The 17064-nt window shown below is 40.6% G+C and overlaps 1 protein-coding gene across 8 annotated transcripts in view; it reads right to left on the reverse strand.

Annotated features, from left to right (window-relative positions):
- Positions 1–17064, reverse strand: part of FOXP1 (forkhead box P1) — a 743550-nt gene that overhangs the window by 218608 nt on the left and 507878 nt on the right. For all 8 annotated transcript variants that reach the window (XR_009555435.1, XM_060239546.1, XM_060239545.1 and 5 more), the window contains exon 5: positions 16708–16809. Coding sequence is in view for 7 of the 8 variants with exons in the window: in XM_060239546.1 (XP_060095529.1) it covers positions 16708–16809 (102 nt within the window). In the remaining variant the exon portion in view is untranslated. The remainder of the gene's footprint in view (positions 1–16707; positions 16810–17064) is intronic.

Raw genomic sequence — 17064 nt, forward strand, 5'->3', positions numbered from 1 at the left:
AAAGTTGGTTCAAGGCAAAAAAAAAAAAGTACTCTCTGATCTCTACTACAGATTTCTAGTAATCCGCCATGTGGATCTCTAATGAACTCATTTTCCTAACTTGACTTGAACAACAAAAAGGGCCAGAGTGCTGATTTCAGAATTGAGGAGGTGGGGGAGTAGATTAAACAATGGGTATATTACTCACTATTAAAACAGAAAACAGGTTTGATTATTGCACAACATTACTTAGGCCAAGCCTTTAAAATGTAGCCCTGACCTAGATAGCCTAGGCTAACCCGATCTTGTCAGATCTCAAAAGCTAAGCAGGGCCGGCATCGGCTAGTAGAGGCTAAGAGTGCAGACTCTACTCTGGGAAAACCTGGTTTGATTCTCCACTCCCTCACATACAGCTGCAGGTGTGACCTTGGGTCAGTTGCAAGTTCATTCACAGCTGTTTTCTCAAGAGCAGTTCTTGAAGGCACTCTCTCAGCCTCACCTACTTCGCTGTTGTGGGGAGGGGAAAGGAAAGGAGAATGTAAGCAACTCTGAGTGAAGGGCAGGGTGAAAATCCAATCTCCTCCTCTTCCTCCTCCTTTTTAGATTGGCAACCTTCAAGGAATACCAGGGGCATGATACAGAAGCAGGAAATAGCAAACCACCTCTGAAACGTCTCTTAAAAACAAGTCTAGTTCACCACCTAAAAGCCAGTTTGGTGTAGTGGTTAAGTGTGTGGACTCTTATCTGGGAGAACTGGGTTTGATTCCCCACTCCTCCACTTGCAGCTGCTGGAATGGCTTTGAGTAAGCCATAGCCATCGTGGAGTTGTCCTTGAAAGGGCAGCTTCTGTGAGAGTTCTCTCAGCCCCACCTACCTGTGGATGTTTGTTGTGGAGGAGGAAGATAAAGGAGATTATGAGCCACTCTGAGATTCTGAGTGGAGGGCGGGATATAAATCCAATATCTTCTTCTTCTAAAAGAAATAGAACTTCTGGCTGCTAGACAATGTTATGATCTCCTGGCTATACTATACACACTGCCATACGATGATGATGATGATGACTAGTTATGTAAAGGAAAGCAAGGTAATACTACGCTGGCAAGCAATGCACATCCCAGTGCCCATTCAGGTTTTGCTTCTCTTCTCTCTGCCTAGGTTGCAAAAAGAGTATGGATGTAACTGCCATTGTTGTCTTTTGGTAGAAGGTAAAAACAGATAGAATTGACTGTAAGGAAAGGTTGGGATAACTGTTGGCAGAAGTGAAATGATCACATCTGCGCTGGAAATCAGACCTGGTGGATTAGTCCCTATTCATTCCTTTTTTATGATTACACTGTGCTTGTCTGTTACCCAATGCAAAAAGGCATTCTCAATTGTAGGCAGGTTTCCAGCGATACTATATTGATTGAACATTTAATCAAGCACTTAAGATTAAGCGCTTAATACTGAAACAAAAACACAGGTAGGACAATTATTCTTAAATTATATTTACCTCTGAAGAAATGCATTTTTTCTTTGGAGGTTTGAAATAAGAAAAACCTTCACTCTGAGTTTTAAAAGTTTTCCTCCCCTCTGGGGAGAGAATAGGCACAAAGAGGGGAAGTCAGTCCAATTGCTTTCCAGACTTACATCAGTCCAACTTCATACAAATACTAATAGATGTAGACAATAGGATGGTCAAGCTCCCTGCCTTTCAAGCAGGGAACAGAGATTTGGAGGAATTAAATACTAAAGAGCCTCCAGGAAGGACATATCTAGACTCTTTAGGAAAAGCTTCTCTGACCAGCCTGGTCAGTAGATGGGCAAAATAGAAATGGTAAAACTCAGGGGAGGGAGCAGAAAGTTCTCTTTCTTTGGTGCTGAGTTAATCAGAGCAGATAGAAGTCTTAACTGAGGTTTGGAGGAGGCAGACATTGACCAATGGCTGGCCTGAAAGAACTGGAGAAAGCTTCAAGGCAAAGGACCCACTGAAGAGATCTGTTACTTCCTAAGCTAAGGAGAGCCTGTTCTATATTTTAACATCTGATAGGGTGTTAAAACACAGAGGAACCCATTACTTTTGAACCCCTTGCTCAATCTGGTGCTGTGCTAAAAGTATGCTTGTGAACATTTTCTTTTTAATAAATAATTTATAATTTTTGATGCCGGTAGTGGTTCTCTGTACCGCATGGACCTCCACTGTCTTGGATACACTATTTTAAAAGGAGTGCCAGGGGAAGGCAGTTAGTTGGCAAGTGGCTATTCTTCCAGAAGTGCCACAAGGCAATAAACTGTCCCTGTAGTTACCAGGTGCTGGTAGGGTTGCCAAGTCCAATTCAAGAAATATCTGGGGACTTTGGGGGTGGAGTCAGGAGACTTTGGGGGTGGAGCCAGGAGACATTAGGAGTGGAGCCAAGATCAAGGCCGTAACAAGCATAATTGAACTCCAAAGGGAGTTCTGGCCATCACATTTAAAAGGACGGCACACCTTTTCATTTCCTTCCTTCCATAGGAAATCATGAAGGATAGGGGCACCTTCTTTTGGGGCTCATAGAATTGGACCCCCTGGTCCAATCCTTTTGAAACTTGGGAGGTATCTTGGGGAGGGGCACTAGATGCTATACTGAAAATTTGGTGCCTCTACCCCGAAAAACAGCCCCCCCCAGAGCCCCAGATACCCGCGGATCAATTCTCCATGATTTTCTATGGGAATAAATCTCCATAGGGAATAACTGAGTTCCCAGCAGACATTTCCCTCCCCTCCCCCCGCTTTCTGACGACCCTGAAGCGGGGGATCCCCTGCCCCCACCTGGGGATTGGGAACCCTAGGTGCTGGGCAGCAGAAACTCAGAGGCAAGGCCTCAGAACTTGGAAGGGAAGATGGGAGTCCTGACCCTCCCAGCGGGCAACTTTGTACATGATCAGGTGGTGGTGGTGGGTTGCCCAAGAGAGAAAGGTCTTTACAGGTGTTGAGAAATCTTTCAAGGGCTGGGTGGAACAGGGCCTGCAGGATGGAACAGGCCTGTTCCACCACAACCTCAGCACACTTTAATCCACTAGCTTCTAGCATAGTGATATTCACACACAACCCCCCCCCCCCCAAAAAAAGCATATAAGGCTGTTGCATTCTACAAAGGTTCAAAAATGGGGAAAGTCCTACTTTAAAAAATGTGGAGAAGTTCTAAATATGACAGCCATCTGATGTATGAAAATTATTCAGAACCAAAAACAGACAGTCTGGAAATAAGCATGATGACTTCATTTAGACAGAATTGCCCAAATCTGTTTCTAATATACACAGTACACATAATAAATTTTTACAGTATGACAACGAAAACAAACTTAATAAAAGTTCCTGATCTTTTTTAAAGCATGCATGCTATAGCCACAATATGTTTATAATATTTTGTCCATGATATCACAGTTAAGTAACAAAATCGAAGCAACACAAAAACAGTTACTAGGTATGACTTCACCTCACAACTACCACAGTTACAGTGGTAAAGTAATTTAAGTTCACACTGATCATGTGCCTAGTTCCAAAGTTTGTCACACCCCTATCTCCAAGCCTAAAAAATAGACAGTTGCCTGCAATTTCACTGCTCATAAATGTTCTCCAGTAGACCCGATGGGGATCCCTACCTTGGATCTCAAATAGCTGGGATTAAAAACTCCAGATCAGCTTCTTGACAGCCTCACTTCCTTGATATCAGGGATCGCATAACCAATGTTTCCTCTAAGCTGTAGAGTCTTGTGAGCAAAAATTCTACTTTGTGAGCTACTGATATTAAAGTTGTGAGCTACTGCATAAGTTAGTGTGCTCTGTGGTCATCCTTCGTGAGCTAAGACAAAAAATGTGTGAGCTGGAGGCTAAAAATCTGTGAGCTAGCTCACACTAACTCAGCTTAGAGGGAACACTGAGCGTAACATAGTGTAATCCATACCACTACTGGATCAGCACACATGTATGTATAACCTGTGAGCATGAATCTGCCAGGCTTCTATATACAAGCTCCAGCTTTCGCTGACTCTTGTTTAAAGCTGCCTACAGAGAAGATGAAGAATTGGGTTTTTAACCCCACTTTTCTCTGTCTCAAGGAATCTCAAAACAGTTTACAATCTCCTTCCATTCCTCTCCTGACAAGTACCTTGTCAGGTAGGCGGGGCTGAGAGAGTTCTGAGAGAATTGTGACTGGCCCAAGGTCACTCAGCAGACTACATGGAGAGGAGGGGAATCAACCTTGGTTCTCCAGATTCAAGTCCGCTGCTTTTAACTACTACACCATGTTGTGGTGTACATTCTGTGACATCGATAAGCACATATAAGAACATAAAGAGAGCCCTGCTGGATCAGACCAGTGGTCCTGTCTCACACAGTGGTCAACCAGTTCCTCTGGAGGGCCAACAACAGGGCACAAAGGCCAAAACCTTCCCCTGAATTCAGAGTTTTAGTGCCTCTAAACATGGATGTTCCCTTCAGTCATCATGGCTAGTAGCCACTGATAGACATAGCCTCCATGAATCTACATAATCTCCTTTTAAAGCTATTTATTCTGGTGACCATCACTACACTGGCAGTAAATTCCACATTTTAACTGCACTCCTACTCTAAGGCAGGAGTGCAATGCATGAGTGCCACAAACAGAAACCCTAGGGTAGACATGCCCACATAAATGACAAAAGACCATGGGCATTTTTGCAGATCCATAAATATTGGCAACTGGTTTGGAGTTGCCTTCTCATAGCAAAACAGTTCAGATACTCAAATATACATAAACGTATCTTACACAAATGCTCTCTTTCATACCCCCCTCTCTCTCTATCTCCATCCATAATGTCAGTAAACATAGCAGAATGCATAGGAATTTGTAAAAGATGTTACCCTATTTTTGTTCATCAACAGTTATTTGATAAGTACTTCAAACCCTTTTGGCAAACAGTATTGATAGGAAAAGCAAAGATGTCCTGTGATTGCAGAGAGCAATTTTCTTCAGGGACTGAACATTGAAAGTATGTTTCCTGTTTCCCTCCCCCTGCCCCTGCTGTTCTTCAATCTTGCCCCTTTAGAGTCTCAGCTGGCTTTTCTTCCTGGGCATCTTGCCAAGTGGACCGAACTGCCCCTCATTGTCACTTCTGTTCTTAGAACACCTGCACCAACTGCTGCTGCTGCTCTTGGCTTCAGGACATTTTTTCTGTCCACTGGACAGGCTCCAATGCTGTGCATTAATGTGATGCAGATTGCAGCACTCTAGGATGCAAGTGTCAGAACAGTGCTATGGTTTGTAGCAGGAAGAGGGGATGGGAGGCAGGAACCAGTAGTACAAAAACGCTGCCTACTCATATTGACAGAAAAGCGACCTCTGCACTTTGTCAGAAATTCCTACGGACTTACCAAATAAACGAGTATGCTTTTATCATGCACAGTGAGATTCATATGGAAAATGGAAACACTACATCACTTGACCTCAGGTTGCTTCCCCTTTCAACCACAGATGAGTACCATGAATAAAACTCTAAATCAACTTAAGATGTTACCTTTAACAGCCTGCCCCTTCATTTCTTTATTAAAAGGACTGAGAGGTGTTTCTTTTATGCCTGGATTTATTTCGTAATCAGTCATGTTAAAAAGGAAAGGGTAAAAAAAAAAAAAACTTCAACTGAAGTTTATTAATCCTATAAGATTAGTATATTAGTATATTTTAGTACCTTCCTCCCATGAAATGTTACACATTTTGCCATCACAAAATAATGGACAGGTCTCACTTTGTCCTCTATAACAGAACATTTAACTATTTTTTAAATGGCTTCAAAAATGGGCTTGTGTTTAAAGTCTGATTAACTAGAGAAAGTAATAACATTCTCCCTAAAAGATGCTATTAGCAAGTTCTCACAACAGTATGAGCCCATGGCAACTTGGCTCTTGGCCAGTGCTGTCTTTCAGATGCAATAAGCCACTTCAGGTCATGCTATACCATCCACCATGAACTCCTATCATACACTTGCAAGCAATCCTGGCTATGCATTCCAACTCCCTGAAAACAATATATAAGTGACACATGTGTGTCACTTTCATTTTAGACAAACACCTACATCATCTTGGAGGTGTGAAGAAGCCCAATTTTCCATTTTTTAAAATGAGTTTTTAATAGTTCCAAAGAATCATAGAGTTGGAGGGAAACCCAAGGATCATCTAGTCCAACCCCCTGCACAATTCAGGAAACCCACAAATACCTCTCCCACACACATACATCTTCAGTGACCCCTGCTCCATGCCCAGAAGATGACAAAAAAACACAACCCTCCAGGAGCCCTTGCCAAACTGGCCTAGAGGAAAATTGCTGACTGACCACAGAGTGGCAATCAGCATTTCCCTGGGCATGTAAGAAAGGCTCACAAGAACTAAGCACTGAAGCAACCCTTCCTGCCCTTGTTCTCTTGGACTGCCTAATTCACAGAATCAGCATTGCTGTCAGATGGCCATCCAGCCTCTACTTAAAACCTCTAAGGAAGGAGAACCCACCACCTCCCGAGGAAGCCTGTTCCACTGAGGAACAACTGTCAGGAAGTTCTTCCTAATGTTTACCCAGAAACACTTTTGATTAATTTCAATCTGTTAGTTCTGGTCTGACCTTCTGAAGCAACAAAAAACAATTATGTACCATTGTCTATATGGCAGCCCTTCAAGTATTTGAAGAGGGTGATCATATCAACTCTCAGTCGTCTCCTCTCTAGGCTAAACATACCCAAGCTCCTTCAATCTTTCCTCATTTGACTTGGTCTTCAGATCCCTCACCATCTTTGTTGCCCTCCTCTGGACACATTCCAGCTTGTCTATATCCTTCTTAAAGTGTGGTGCCCAAAACTGAACACTAGCTGAGGTCTAACCAGAGCAGAGTGAAGCAATATCATCACTTCACATTATCTGGACACTATTTTTAGATTTCTGGAGTCACAACCCTTAACATAATGGCAGAAAGGGGGTATTATGGTTCAACTAGAGGTCTTGCTGGATATCAGAACTCAGATCACAAATGTCACAAAGGGTTAACTTTCCCTTACCTAGTTTACTAGAATCATATCACCACCTCCCCTTTCTTGGTGGCTGCTACTTACAGATGTTTAAGGAGACAGGATATCCAATTTTGGATCTCCAAGGTCTTCTGTTGTTGTGCCCTAACATTTACTTCCATTAGCTGACTCCAGGCCCACAGTGTGCATACCACAACCACTCCTGGCTATCCAGCAGATTTACCTGAGTGGTGCTAGGAAAAAAAATACAACTGCCACACAGTATATAGTAAATCCTCTTTCACTCGAAGGTCAGATATCTACTATAAATCACAGGCTGGTTTGCAATAATTTGGTAAAGGTTTCTTGTAGAGTTGCTAACCTCCAGATGGCACCTGACAGTCTCCCTCTTAATTGATCACCAGATGACCAAGATCACTTCCCCTAGAAAAAACACAGGTACTTTGGATGGTAGACTCCATGGCATTATACCCTGCTGAGGTCTCTTCTCTCCCCAAACCCTGCTCCAACCCCAATATTTCCAAGTATTTCCCAACCCAGAATTCTCAACTCTGGTTTCCTTCTTACCTTCCCCTTCTGCCAATTCTGTATATCTGACTGGCTAACTGAGTGGGGTACATGGTGATGTCATTTTCAGTTTCCCTTTTCAGATGTTCTGAGAATTCTAAACAATTGTCCAAAGAGCCATATTTTGAAAGCAGAATTGTACAAAGTATGTAATCCTCTTGCAATTTCACTCTATCTGCATGGTCTAGGTAGGCAATCATCTTTTTTATTTCATGTACACTACCCTGTCTATTTAAAACCCCTTTGTGATACACACACCAGATGTCTTTTACCATTAAAGCTCATTGAAAACTATTCAGAATGGAAAATGCCCTATCTTAAATATGTGTAAACTCGAAAGAAGCTAAAGAGAAGACATTTTTGTCAAAGGTCTGTAACCATCGGGCAATGTTGTTCATGTACCCCCTTTCCCATTTTGGTGGGCAACACTCTAATCTTATTTTTATCCCAATCATGTAATTGCCTTGGAGTCTCAAGTATTTTTTTTTTTTTTCATTTTTCTTCAAAGGAGAAGAAACCTACAGTTCAAAGTTTCTTATGCACATAATACATTTTTATCCCCTACAGAAGGAAACTTGTACTAGTCTGGTTTGGGCAAAAATTGACACATGTTATACACAAAAATGTAATTGTCCTGACTTTTACAATTTGCAAAGTATTTTCCTGTCAGGTATGAGTGATCCTTCTGAAGCATCAAGATCTTCATTAGTGCAACCTACTATATTTAAACTGTTCAACCTACTATATTTAAACAGTCTTCACTATGGCTAAAAACAGTCTTGAGTCTCAACAGCTTCGATGTAATCACACATGTAAAGACCCCTGGCTATGCAATTGTTGAAATGCCTCATGCCTACAACCAATCTGTTGCTTTTACAAGTTTAATCTTGGTATTAAGGGGCTGATTGTGGAACCATGTCGATACAACATCTTCAACCCAGCTGTATATCATATAAACCACTATAGGTGGTGTCAAGCTCCCATGATTCCTAGTAATAGTGCATACGTTTAACTCCATAATCTATAATACTACAAAATACAGCTCTCATTTCCCCCCCAAAAACACAAGTGGACTATCAGCAAGGGTCTGACTGTGTTATTCCTAATTACCTTTTTTTCACTCTTGATCCTGTGGCTCTCATAATTAGTTACCTGGGGCTGCAATCCAATTTGAAGTGATGACAAGAAAGTGATCCATGAAAAAGTAATAAGTTAAATCCAATTTCAGCCTTCCTCTAATTAAATGCACATGGAACTAATGACTCAAACCCTACCATTTCAGTGATAATGGTAATTAGCGAGGTGGGAGTCACTCTCTTTTTCAACACTGTAGGTGTAAACCACAAGGTAAAGTGGCAGGAGCACTCTTAATTACATATGTCATTTTGTCAGCAATTTATACATTTCTGACCAGTCAAGTATGTTTCATTTTTCCTTCTTCCCTAATGTTTATAACAAACCCAGAGATACATTCAGGCACATTGTTTAGTTTTGCAGTCCCTACAGATGATATGCCTGTAAATCATCACAAAACTAATGGTAAAATAAACATTTTACCTTTAAGAAGGGGGTGAAAACTTTTAAAAGGTGGGTCTCAAGATGCAGAGACCCACCATCTCATTTGCAGAGCAATTTGTAACAACAATCTCAATACTAGATGCATGTTAGTATTAGGTCCCCCAGAGGGGATGAAGTTCCAATATGGTTCTGAGCTCTTGTAACTTAGCCCCTCCATAATGATTTTAGAGCACGCTGCATCCCTTAAAATAAAGCCACAGAAAAGAGTAAAAGACAAAAAATTACCAGTCTTCAAAGAAGCCTACAATCTGTGTACATAATGACTCACCAATCTCGGGCAAGCCTTCTAAAAGGTATATTCAGAGCAGTAACTCATGAAGACACTCAACAGGTAGCCTTCTCCAAAGGCAAAAATTCTGTTGACACTCTATATCAGATGTAACTGCTTTATTCAATGACAACCTATGTAAAGACAAAGTAAGATCAATCATTCCTCTCTAAGAAGCTAATACTCTTATAGCAGTTATTTAAATAGAGGCACAGCAGCAGCCTCTTTTTGGGTGGGAGGCTCTGGAGCTCACAGGGACCTAATAACCCATCATAGTACACTAGTGTGCCTTGGAACATAGTTCTGGAATCACTGCCCTTGAATAGCTAGGCTTGAGAAAAGAATCTTGTTGATTCTTCACACACACACCCCTTACAGACTATAACCAGGCCTAATTATGCCCTTTCCCTTGTCTTCAATTAAATCCTTTTATAGGCTTATGAAGGCTGTGAAACCCTATGAATGGTACAGAATTCAACCCCTTAACTCTACAACAGGCTGGTTGGGAGTTGCTGCTATAATATGGCACTGTTATTAGAGAGACTAGAGAAAACTTGTATCTCCTGATGAGTCACTCAGCAGGAGGGATTGGTTGATTTCCCATGGACCAAGTTCTGGCAGTGCTGAATCAGAGCAAAGAAAACGTTATTTCTTTTTGACTGCATACCTACCCGTATCAGTCAGAGATGTTAAGTCATTGCTTAAACAAAATGATGTCTCATTTAATTTTCTATGAAATAGGAACAATAATTTAAAGTTAAAGAATTTTCTAAGAAATTACTTTGTGCAGCCCAATGATAACTTTGAATGAGTACTGGCTATGTGGTTCATTGTTTATGCTTATGAAACACACATGTAGCTGTCTTATATTGAACTGAACCAGTTCAATACTGTCTACTCAGACAGACAGCAGATCCTCAGGGCCTCAGGCAAAGGTCTTTCACATAACCTACTGCCTGGTCCCGTTAACTGGAGATACCAGGGATTGAACCCTCACTTCTGCATGCAAAACAGAGGTTCCTCCAGTGAACCACACCCCTTCCCATGTTTAGGATGTTGATAATGCCACAGAAATTTAAGGATTATTTGGGAACTTCTGTCTGTACCCTTCTTGGCTGGTATATCTCTGGCTGCTACAGTGAACACAGTTACTAGAAAGTGGAGTCTATGTGAACAGAAATGAACAGAGAAGTCTTTGTGGTCTGGTTGCCACATGCAAACTCCAAGGAATCCTTGGAGAGACTGTCTGTCTGTCAGTCTCTGTCTCTCTCTCTTTCCTGATGTCCCTTCCCTTATTAGTAGTTAATGTTAATAATGCTAATAATGTTAATAATAAAAAAATAAGAGACTTACCTAGAATGCAATGTTTATGCAATCTACTCAGCATTTGACAGAACATTAAATTGCTACATATCTTGTTCTTACACCTTTTTAACATGGAATTGAAATGATATCCCAAATTTCTATAATAAAAGAAAAGCTTGTATGCAACTAAAGAGACTAATTACCAGAGTTTGTTAAGAGATGCTTGTGGTACAGGGCACTGTTTTGTGAGGGAACCCAAAGCAAGCACTGCCACAATAGCAGCCAACAGTGCAGCAGTGGCAGTCACCAATTTAGTTGCTAAAGCACAACTGTGCTGTAAAAGGGCAACCAAGGAAGCATGTCCCCTTTCAGCCTCTTTCCATAACATCTTAGGACTTTATTGGGCTCATTGGACCTTCAGTGGTCAGTGTGCTACTCATCTGATCTTATAGTACTAAGGACGAGAATTTTCTAATATGGTTGGCAAAACTGGATTGTTTCCCCTTACGTACTAGCTACAGAATGCCATTGTAAACCGGGCAGCACAGGCCATGGTTTGAACTTTCATAACACAAATGGATCAATAGGATGGATGTGGCTATAGAAGCTCCTAAAACATCTTCACAAGAAATCTAATTTCTGTTCAGAATGTATGTTACTATTTTCCCCCTCCAACTCTCACAGTTCATCTGACACTGAATAATGAATGCCGTGTTCATATGATCAAGACTTACAACCCAAGATACCTCAGGATCCTGATATTGACTTTTTGGAAGTATTTTCAACACTTTCCTTTGAGCTCAGCAGGCAGCATTAAATACTGCCAAAATACACATGCAGGTTTATATTCTTGAGCAAAATAAAATAAAATAACACTGTCTCTTAATTTGCTTCCAATGTTTAAATTAATGTTTAAATCAGAATGTTACTAGCACCAACTGTTTTAAAATTGTTTTAAATTTAATTGATTGTAATATGATGATTGCTGTAAGCTGCCCTGAACCTGCCTCGGTGGGGAGGGTGGGGTATAAATTTCATAAAGCCTAAACCTAAACCTAATGCCATCAACTAAAGAACGGGGGGGGGGGGGGAGTTTGCACCAGTGATTATCAAGTGTATTTTGCAATCAATGGTAGATCTAGTTCTAGGCATATACATCCTGGCCAGGTGAAGATAATGAATCTCCAGGGCTAACCAAGACCAGCAAAATAATTATTGTGCTTTATAAAATAAAAGTCAACTTCAGTGGCAAATATTTGCACAAAGCACTTTAATCTTTATGCTCTGCTCATTTTATTTTTTGTGGTTTTGATATTTTTATGGTCTTCCAATTTCTGGCTATTAAATTTCATTCTTTAAACTTTCAAATGTCTTTTGTTTGTAGTATTAGGCTGTGAAGGCAGAGACCCCAGCCAAATAAAAGACAAGGTTGTATACAAACCGGACTTAAAAGATGTGAGTCACAGCATTTGTACTTGGAAGATTTTTTAAAAAATAGCAGTAGACCACGTCTTCCGACAAATGCTTACACTCAGACATGAAATGTGCTAGAACAAGCCCCAACTACTAGCTGTCAAGGTCAAGAGGTAACAAAGGACATTCTACTGGAAGATGTTCATTTGGTCTGTACTCTTTATTCAACACAGTCAACACAGAATGGGTAACACTGTGGTATGTGAGGTGCCTTCAACCTTTTTCATTCATGAGTTGCTAAGAATGTGAGAAAGAATCAAATTGTCTACTTCTGTGCATGGCCACAGCCATATCTCAGCTACTACTAAATTAGACTGACAGAGACTCATTTAGCAATATCCTTTAGTGACCATAAATTGTCCGCATCATTCAACATCTCTAGCATGCTGGCCCAACCTCCTTGGTTATCATCTTACAACCTCTGGGGCAGGCAGTTCTAAAACATGGCATTCTAGATTAACACTGTCTCTCTCCTTCCATGTTTGAAGCAAACAAGGTCTTATATAAAACATCTTTTTTGGGGGGGTACATCTTGAACACACACACCCCTCCCACCCAAAATAAGAAACACAACCAAAAATGGCATTATTCAAGGCGGATCTTCTGTGCAGATAATATGGTTGTACCATACAAAATAGTTTTACAAACTTGCATGGATAAATGACTAGGGACTGTGGTCTATACTGCTGTGTATAGCTTAATGTAAGTATAATCCAATTTATGTCATTTCTGAACCACTTAAAAGTGTCATGTGAATACTTATACTTCAGTTTTTTCTGGTGGCTCCAGACTTCTAAAACCTTATGCACTGATAATAAAGAGAGCAATCCTAAGAGGGTCTATTCTGAATTCTACTAAGGACTATCCCATAGGGCTTACTCTCAAGAAAGTGCCCTTAGGATTGTGCTGCAAATGTCCCATTTTATCGATTGTACTGACTTACTATGTGTGATTCACCTTGAGTCTCTGTGAAAAAGGTGGATTATAAACAAACAAACAAATAAATATCTTACAGTACAACCTAAAACAGCAGAAAGATTGGTATAGTAATTTGTAAAAAAATGCTGCCAGCAAAGCTTATTAATAAATCTTTTTAAAAAATCAATTTAACACCATCAGCATAGTTTTCCTTGTTAAAAAGGACAAGGAGCTCAGTTCAGTGGTAAAACAGCAGAAGAATCCAGTTTGTTATTTAGATAAGGATAATTGGAAATCGTTACACTGATTTCAGGTTGAATACAACAACCGACTGTTGATAAAAGTGAGGCAAACAATACTATTCAGTACTTCATATTGGCAAAGGGGATGAGAAAAGATCTGTGTGCATATTTCTCTTTTAACAATTACTCCTCTGGTACATATAAACTACACATCTTTATTGTGCCATTGGGTTCACAGAGTCTGCTATATTCAAGAGTAGGTTTAAGGATGCAAAAGCTCAAGGAGCAAGGGGGGAAAAAGAATGGGCAGTCATCTGAATCAGTGAGTGACAGGTTGGACCAGCTCTCTGTATACATTAATAAATTAGAATTTTAATTGTGTCTCTGACTGCTGCAGCAGCTCCAACACTTTAATACATACCAACAATTGGCTATGTTATGGAATCTGCGACGTGGCCCTCACTGTTGACCTCTGAAACGCAATTCCCAGTCTGACTACGGAAACTGTTTGGTTTGATCCTTTCAACTTATTTGAATCCTGACAAATAAGCTCACAGCTGAAAGGTCAACACAGTCATATTTCATCCTCTGGAGCAATTCTTAAGACATCTGCACAACAAAGAGGCTTCTTCTAGTACCTGACACTAGGCCTTACCAGCACAATACCTCATTAAAAATGTCCCCAGCAGAAGAGTCTATTAAAAGGCAAATGGATCTGCTATGGATTGACCAATATATATATTATTTTTGAAAGTTTTGACAAAAAATCATGGATTCAGCATTCTATTCTTTCTTAAGAATTTTTTAAAGAAAAAACATGTACTTGCTCACAGATGACAGTTTATTTCCTTTCAAAGAACAGCAATTTATAACAAAAAGGTGGGGCACCAAATGACTGAGCACAATTGTGTAACTTAGGAGTAATTCCAGTAAATCTCCTCTGTTCTGTGATCAACAGCTAACAATCTAATCTGTCATACTCATTGTCCCCATCTGTAAAACTGGGATAATATTGGTGGTGATTTGAATATTGATATTCAAAAAGAACTTCTGAGGAAAGCATGAATACAAGTAACAGCACAACACAGCTCATTGTAGGCTTCTCTCTCTCTCCACCCCCCCCCCCCCAAAAAAAAGGTCTACTTAGAGTGGCAGTGGCTTTCCAGGGTCTCAGGTTGAAACCTTTCTCAAAAGCTATATAGTCTGGTCCCTTCAACTGGAGATGCCAGGGATAGAAACTGGGACTCAACGCATGCCAAGCAGAGGCTCTTCAACTGAGCCACAACACCTCTCCCTCAATCAAAAGTCAGCATGAACAAGCAAAAAAACCCCAAAAGACACATACTCCCATGGTAGCACAAAGGAGGCAAGGAGGAAGTTGAGCCAATTGCACCCAGGAGAGTCAAGGCAGAAGAAACCCAGCAGGAAGGATAAGAAAAAGAAGAAACATGCCCACTGTAGCAAGGCAAAACACAGAGTATGCAAGGTGCAGGTGGAGCAGGTTGCAGCCGGCAGAGCCATGGCATAAGGACCCAAGTTTGTAGGCTGGATTAAAACCCTGGGTAGGCCAGTTCTGGTCTGTGGGCCACATGTTTGACACCCCTTGTGTAAGGGATGCACATAGTTATGAGAAGAATCTCTTTGAACTGTGGGCATTTCTCCAATCACCAGATGCACTTTGAGACCTGTTTTCGCACACAGCTTACCTCGTAGTCACAATCCTGTTCCCTCCACAGCGTCTGTCGGATTTCCCACCATATGCGCCGGAGTTACAGGAAGTGCCGCAGCTTTTGCGTAACAAATGTGAACTGGGTTTTAGCAGTTTACGTTTGCTACGCAAAAGCTGCGGCACTTCCTGTAACTTCGGCGCAGATGGTGGGAAATCCGACCAGACACTGCGGACGGAACAGGATTGTGACTGCGAGGTAAGCTGTGTTCGAAAACGGTCACTATGAATGAAAAGAGGTACGCAAAAACTGAAAATCAATAAATGAATGCATCTACTACATCATGTAAGCAACACATGGGCAAAAACAATATGAACAGCAACATTCCTCAAGTACAAAAATGAACTGGGTTAATTTAGGAAAGTCACTGTCACCATAGTTCTATGAGTTAACAATCTTTGCTCCAAACTGCAAACCAAATCTATAATTGATACTTCCAACTTTTATTTGGAAACAACATACCCAGTCTGCATCTAACTTGATATACAGGTATGGTTTGGTAGTCAGAAATAGAGATATCAGCTCCAATTCTTCACTCAGCTCACTGGGTGACCTTGGACAAAGCACCCAACCCTACCCTAGAGGGGCTATTATAAGAATAAAATTTGCAAGGGAAAGCTAACTATTCCCCCACCCCAGAAGGGCAGGGGCGAAAAATCTGACTTAGCTAGATAAACAAAGCACTACAAAGCATAACAATGCACAGATTTCCTTGCATGGTTCTGTCAATAGATAATGAAGCTATAACCTTATGTACAGGTTCCTTGACATGGCAAAATCAATGATACTGGAAAACATCTACTTAGAATTGTTTTTTCAACAAAATCTTCAACACTTACCATACAGTTGTATTAATGAATTTTTATATATAATTCAAAGTCATTTTGTTTTGTTTTTAATTTTGCAGCCCAGGGTTAACTAACCCAAATTAGGGGTTTTCAAAATACCCCTTATTTCTAGGAATGGACATTTCCCCCAGAAAACTGTTATCAACAACACAATGAATGTCCATTGTTTCAGACCATCTGACAGTCACGGTGTATAACGGAAGGCTTCATCTCAGATACATTTCTTCTCCTTCCTGATAGTGATGACCTCCCTTCCCAATCACGGGTATACTGTGTGTTCTTGATATTATTGAAGCGATCCACACAGACGTGTTTCTAAGATGACTGACAACAAGCAAGGCCAGGCCACTGGTGCCAATGACAACAATGGTGAGCAAACTTAAAAATCCATTTTCCATTCCAACAATCATACTACAACCTTCCATTCTACTAATCCATCCTATCAACTGCCATAAAGTGTGAGCGTCTTCATTAAAAATCCTTCCTCAATTATTAGATTGGATCCAGCAAGCTTTTCAATTGATTATTTTTTTCTGTCCCACATGGATTTTGCCATGCAGGTCTCATGATTCCTCACATAGCGTGCCTGGTAGCAATTCCTTTTCACTAGTTGAAAAGCTGGATGGATACAGACCATTACATGAAGAATTCAGTGGCATCCATTTTATTAATTTATTTTCATGTTTAAAAATCAAAACTATTGCACATCATTGTAATTTACATGCTCTCTCATCCTTACTTTATACATTTCATTGCATGCATTATTAAAAAATCAGTAGAAATATGTTTCTTACCTGAAGGGATGGCTGTTTGTCATTCCTTTTGGGAGATTTTAGCCCGCTAACTTGTTGCTGTTGCTGCTGTTGTAACAGAAGCTGCCTTGCTACCTGAAGAGCCTGGAGAAAAAGAACGATAGAAATAACTTTCACCTAAGTGCAATTATGTGGTGTATTGTATACGTTCCCAGAGGCACAATCACCAAAGATTTCTAGCTTCAGGTGGGTAGCCACATTGGTTGTCCGTGGAAGAGCAAGATTAGAGTCCAGTGGCACTTTGAAGATCAACAAGATTTTCAAAGTATAAGCTTTTGAGAGTCAAAGCTCTCTTCGTTATATATCTGATGAAAGTATCTGATGAAGTAAACAACAAAG

This window comes from Heteronotia binoei, chromosome 5, assembly GCF_032191835.1.
Source record: "Heteronotia binoei isolate CCM8104 ecotype False Entrance Well chromosome 5, APGP_CSIRO_Hbin_v1, whole genome shotgun sequence".
NCBI classification, from domain to species: Eukaryota; Metazoa; Chordata; class Lepidosauria; order Squamata; family Gekkonidae; genus Heteronotia; species Heteronotia binoei.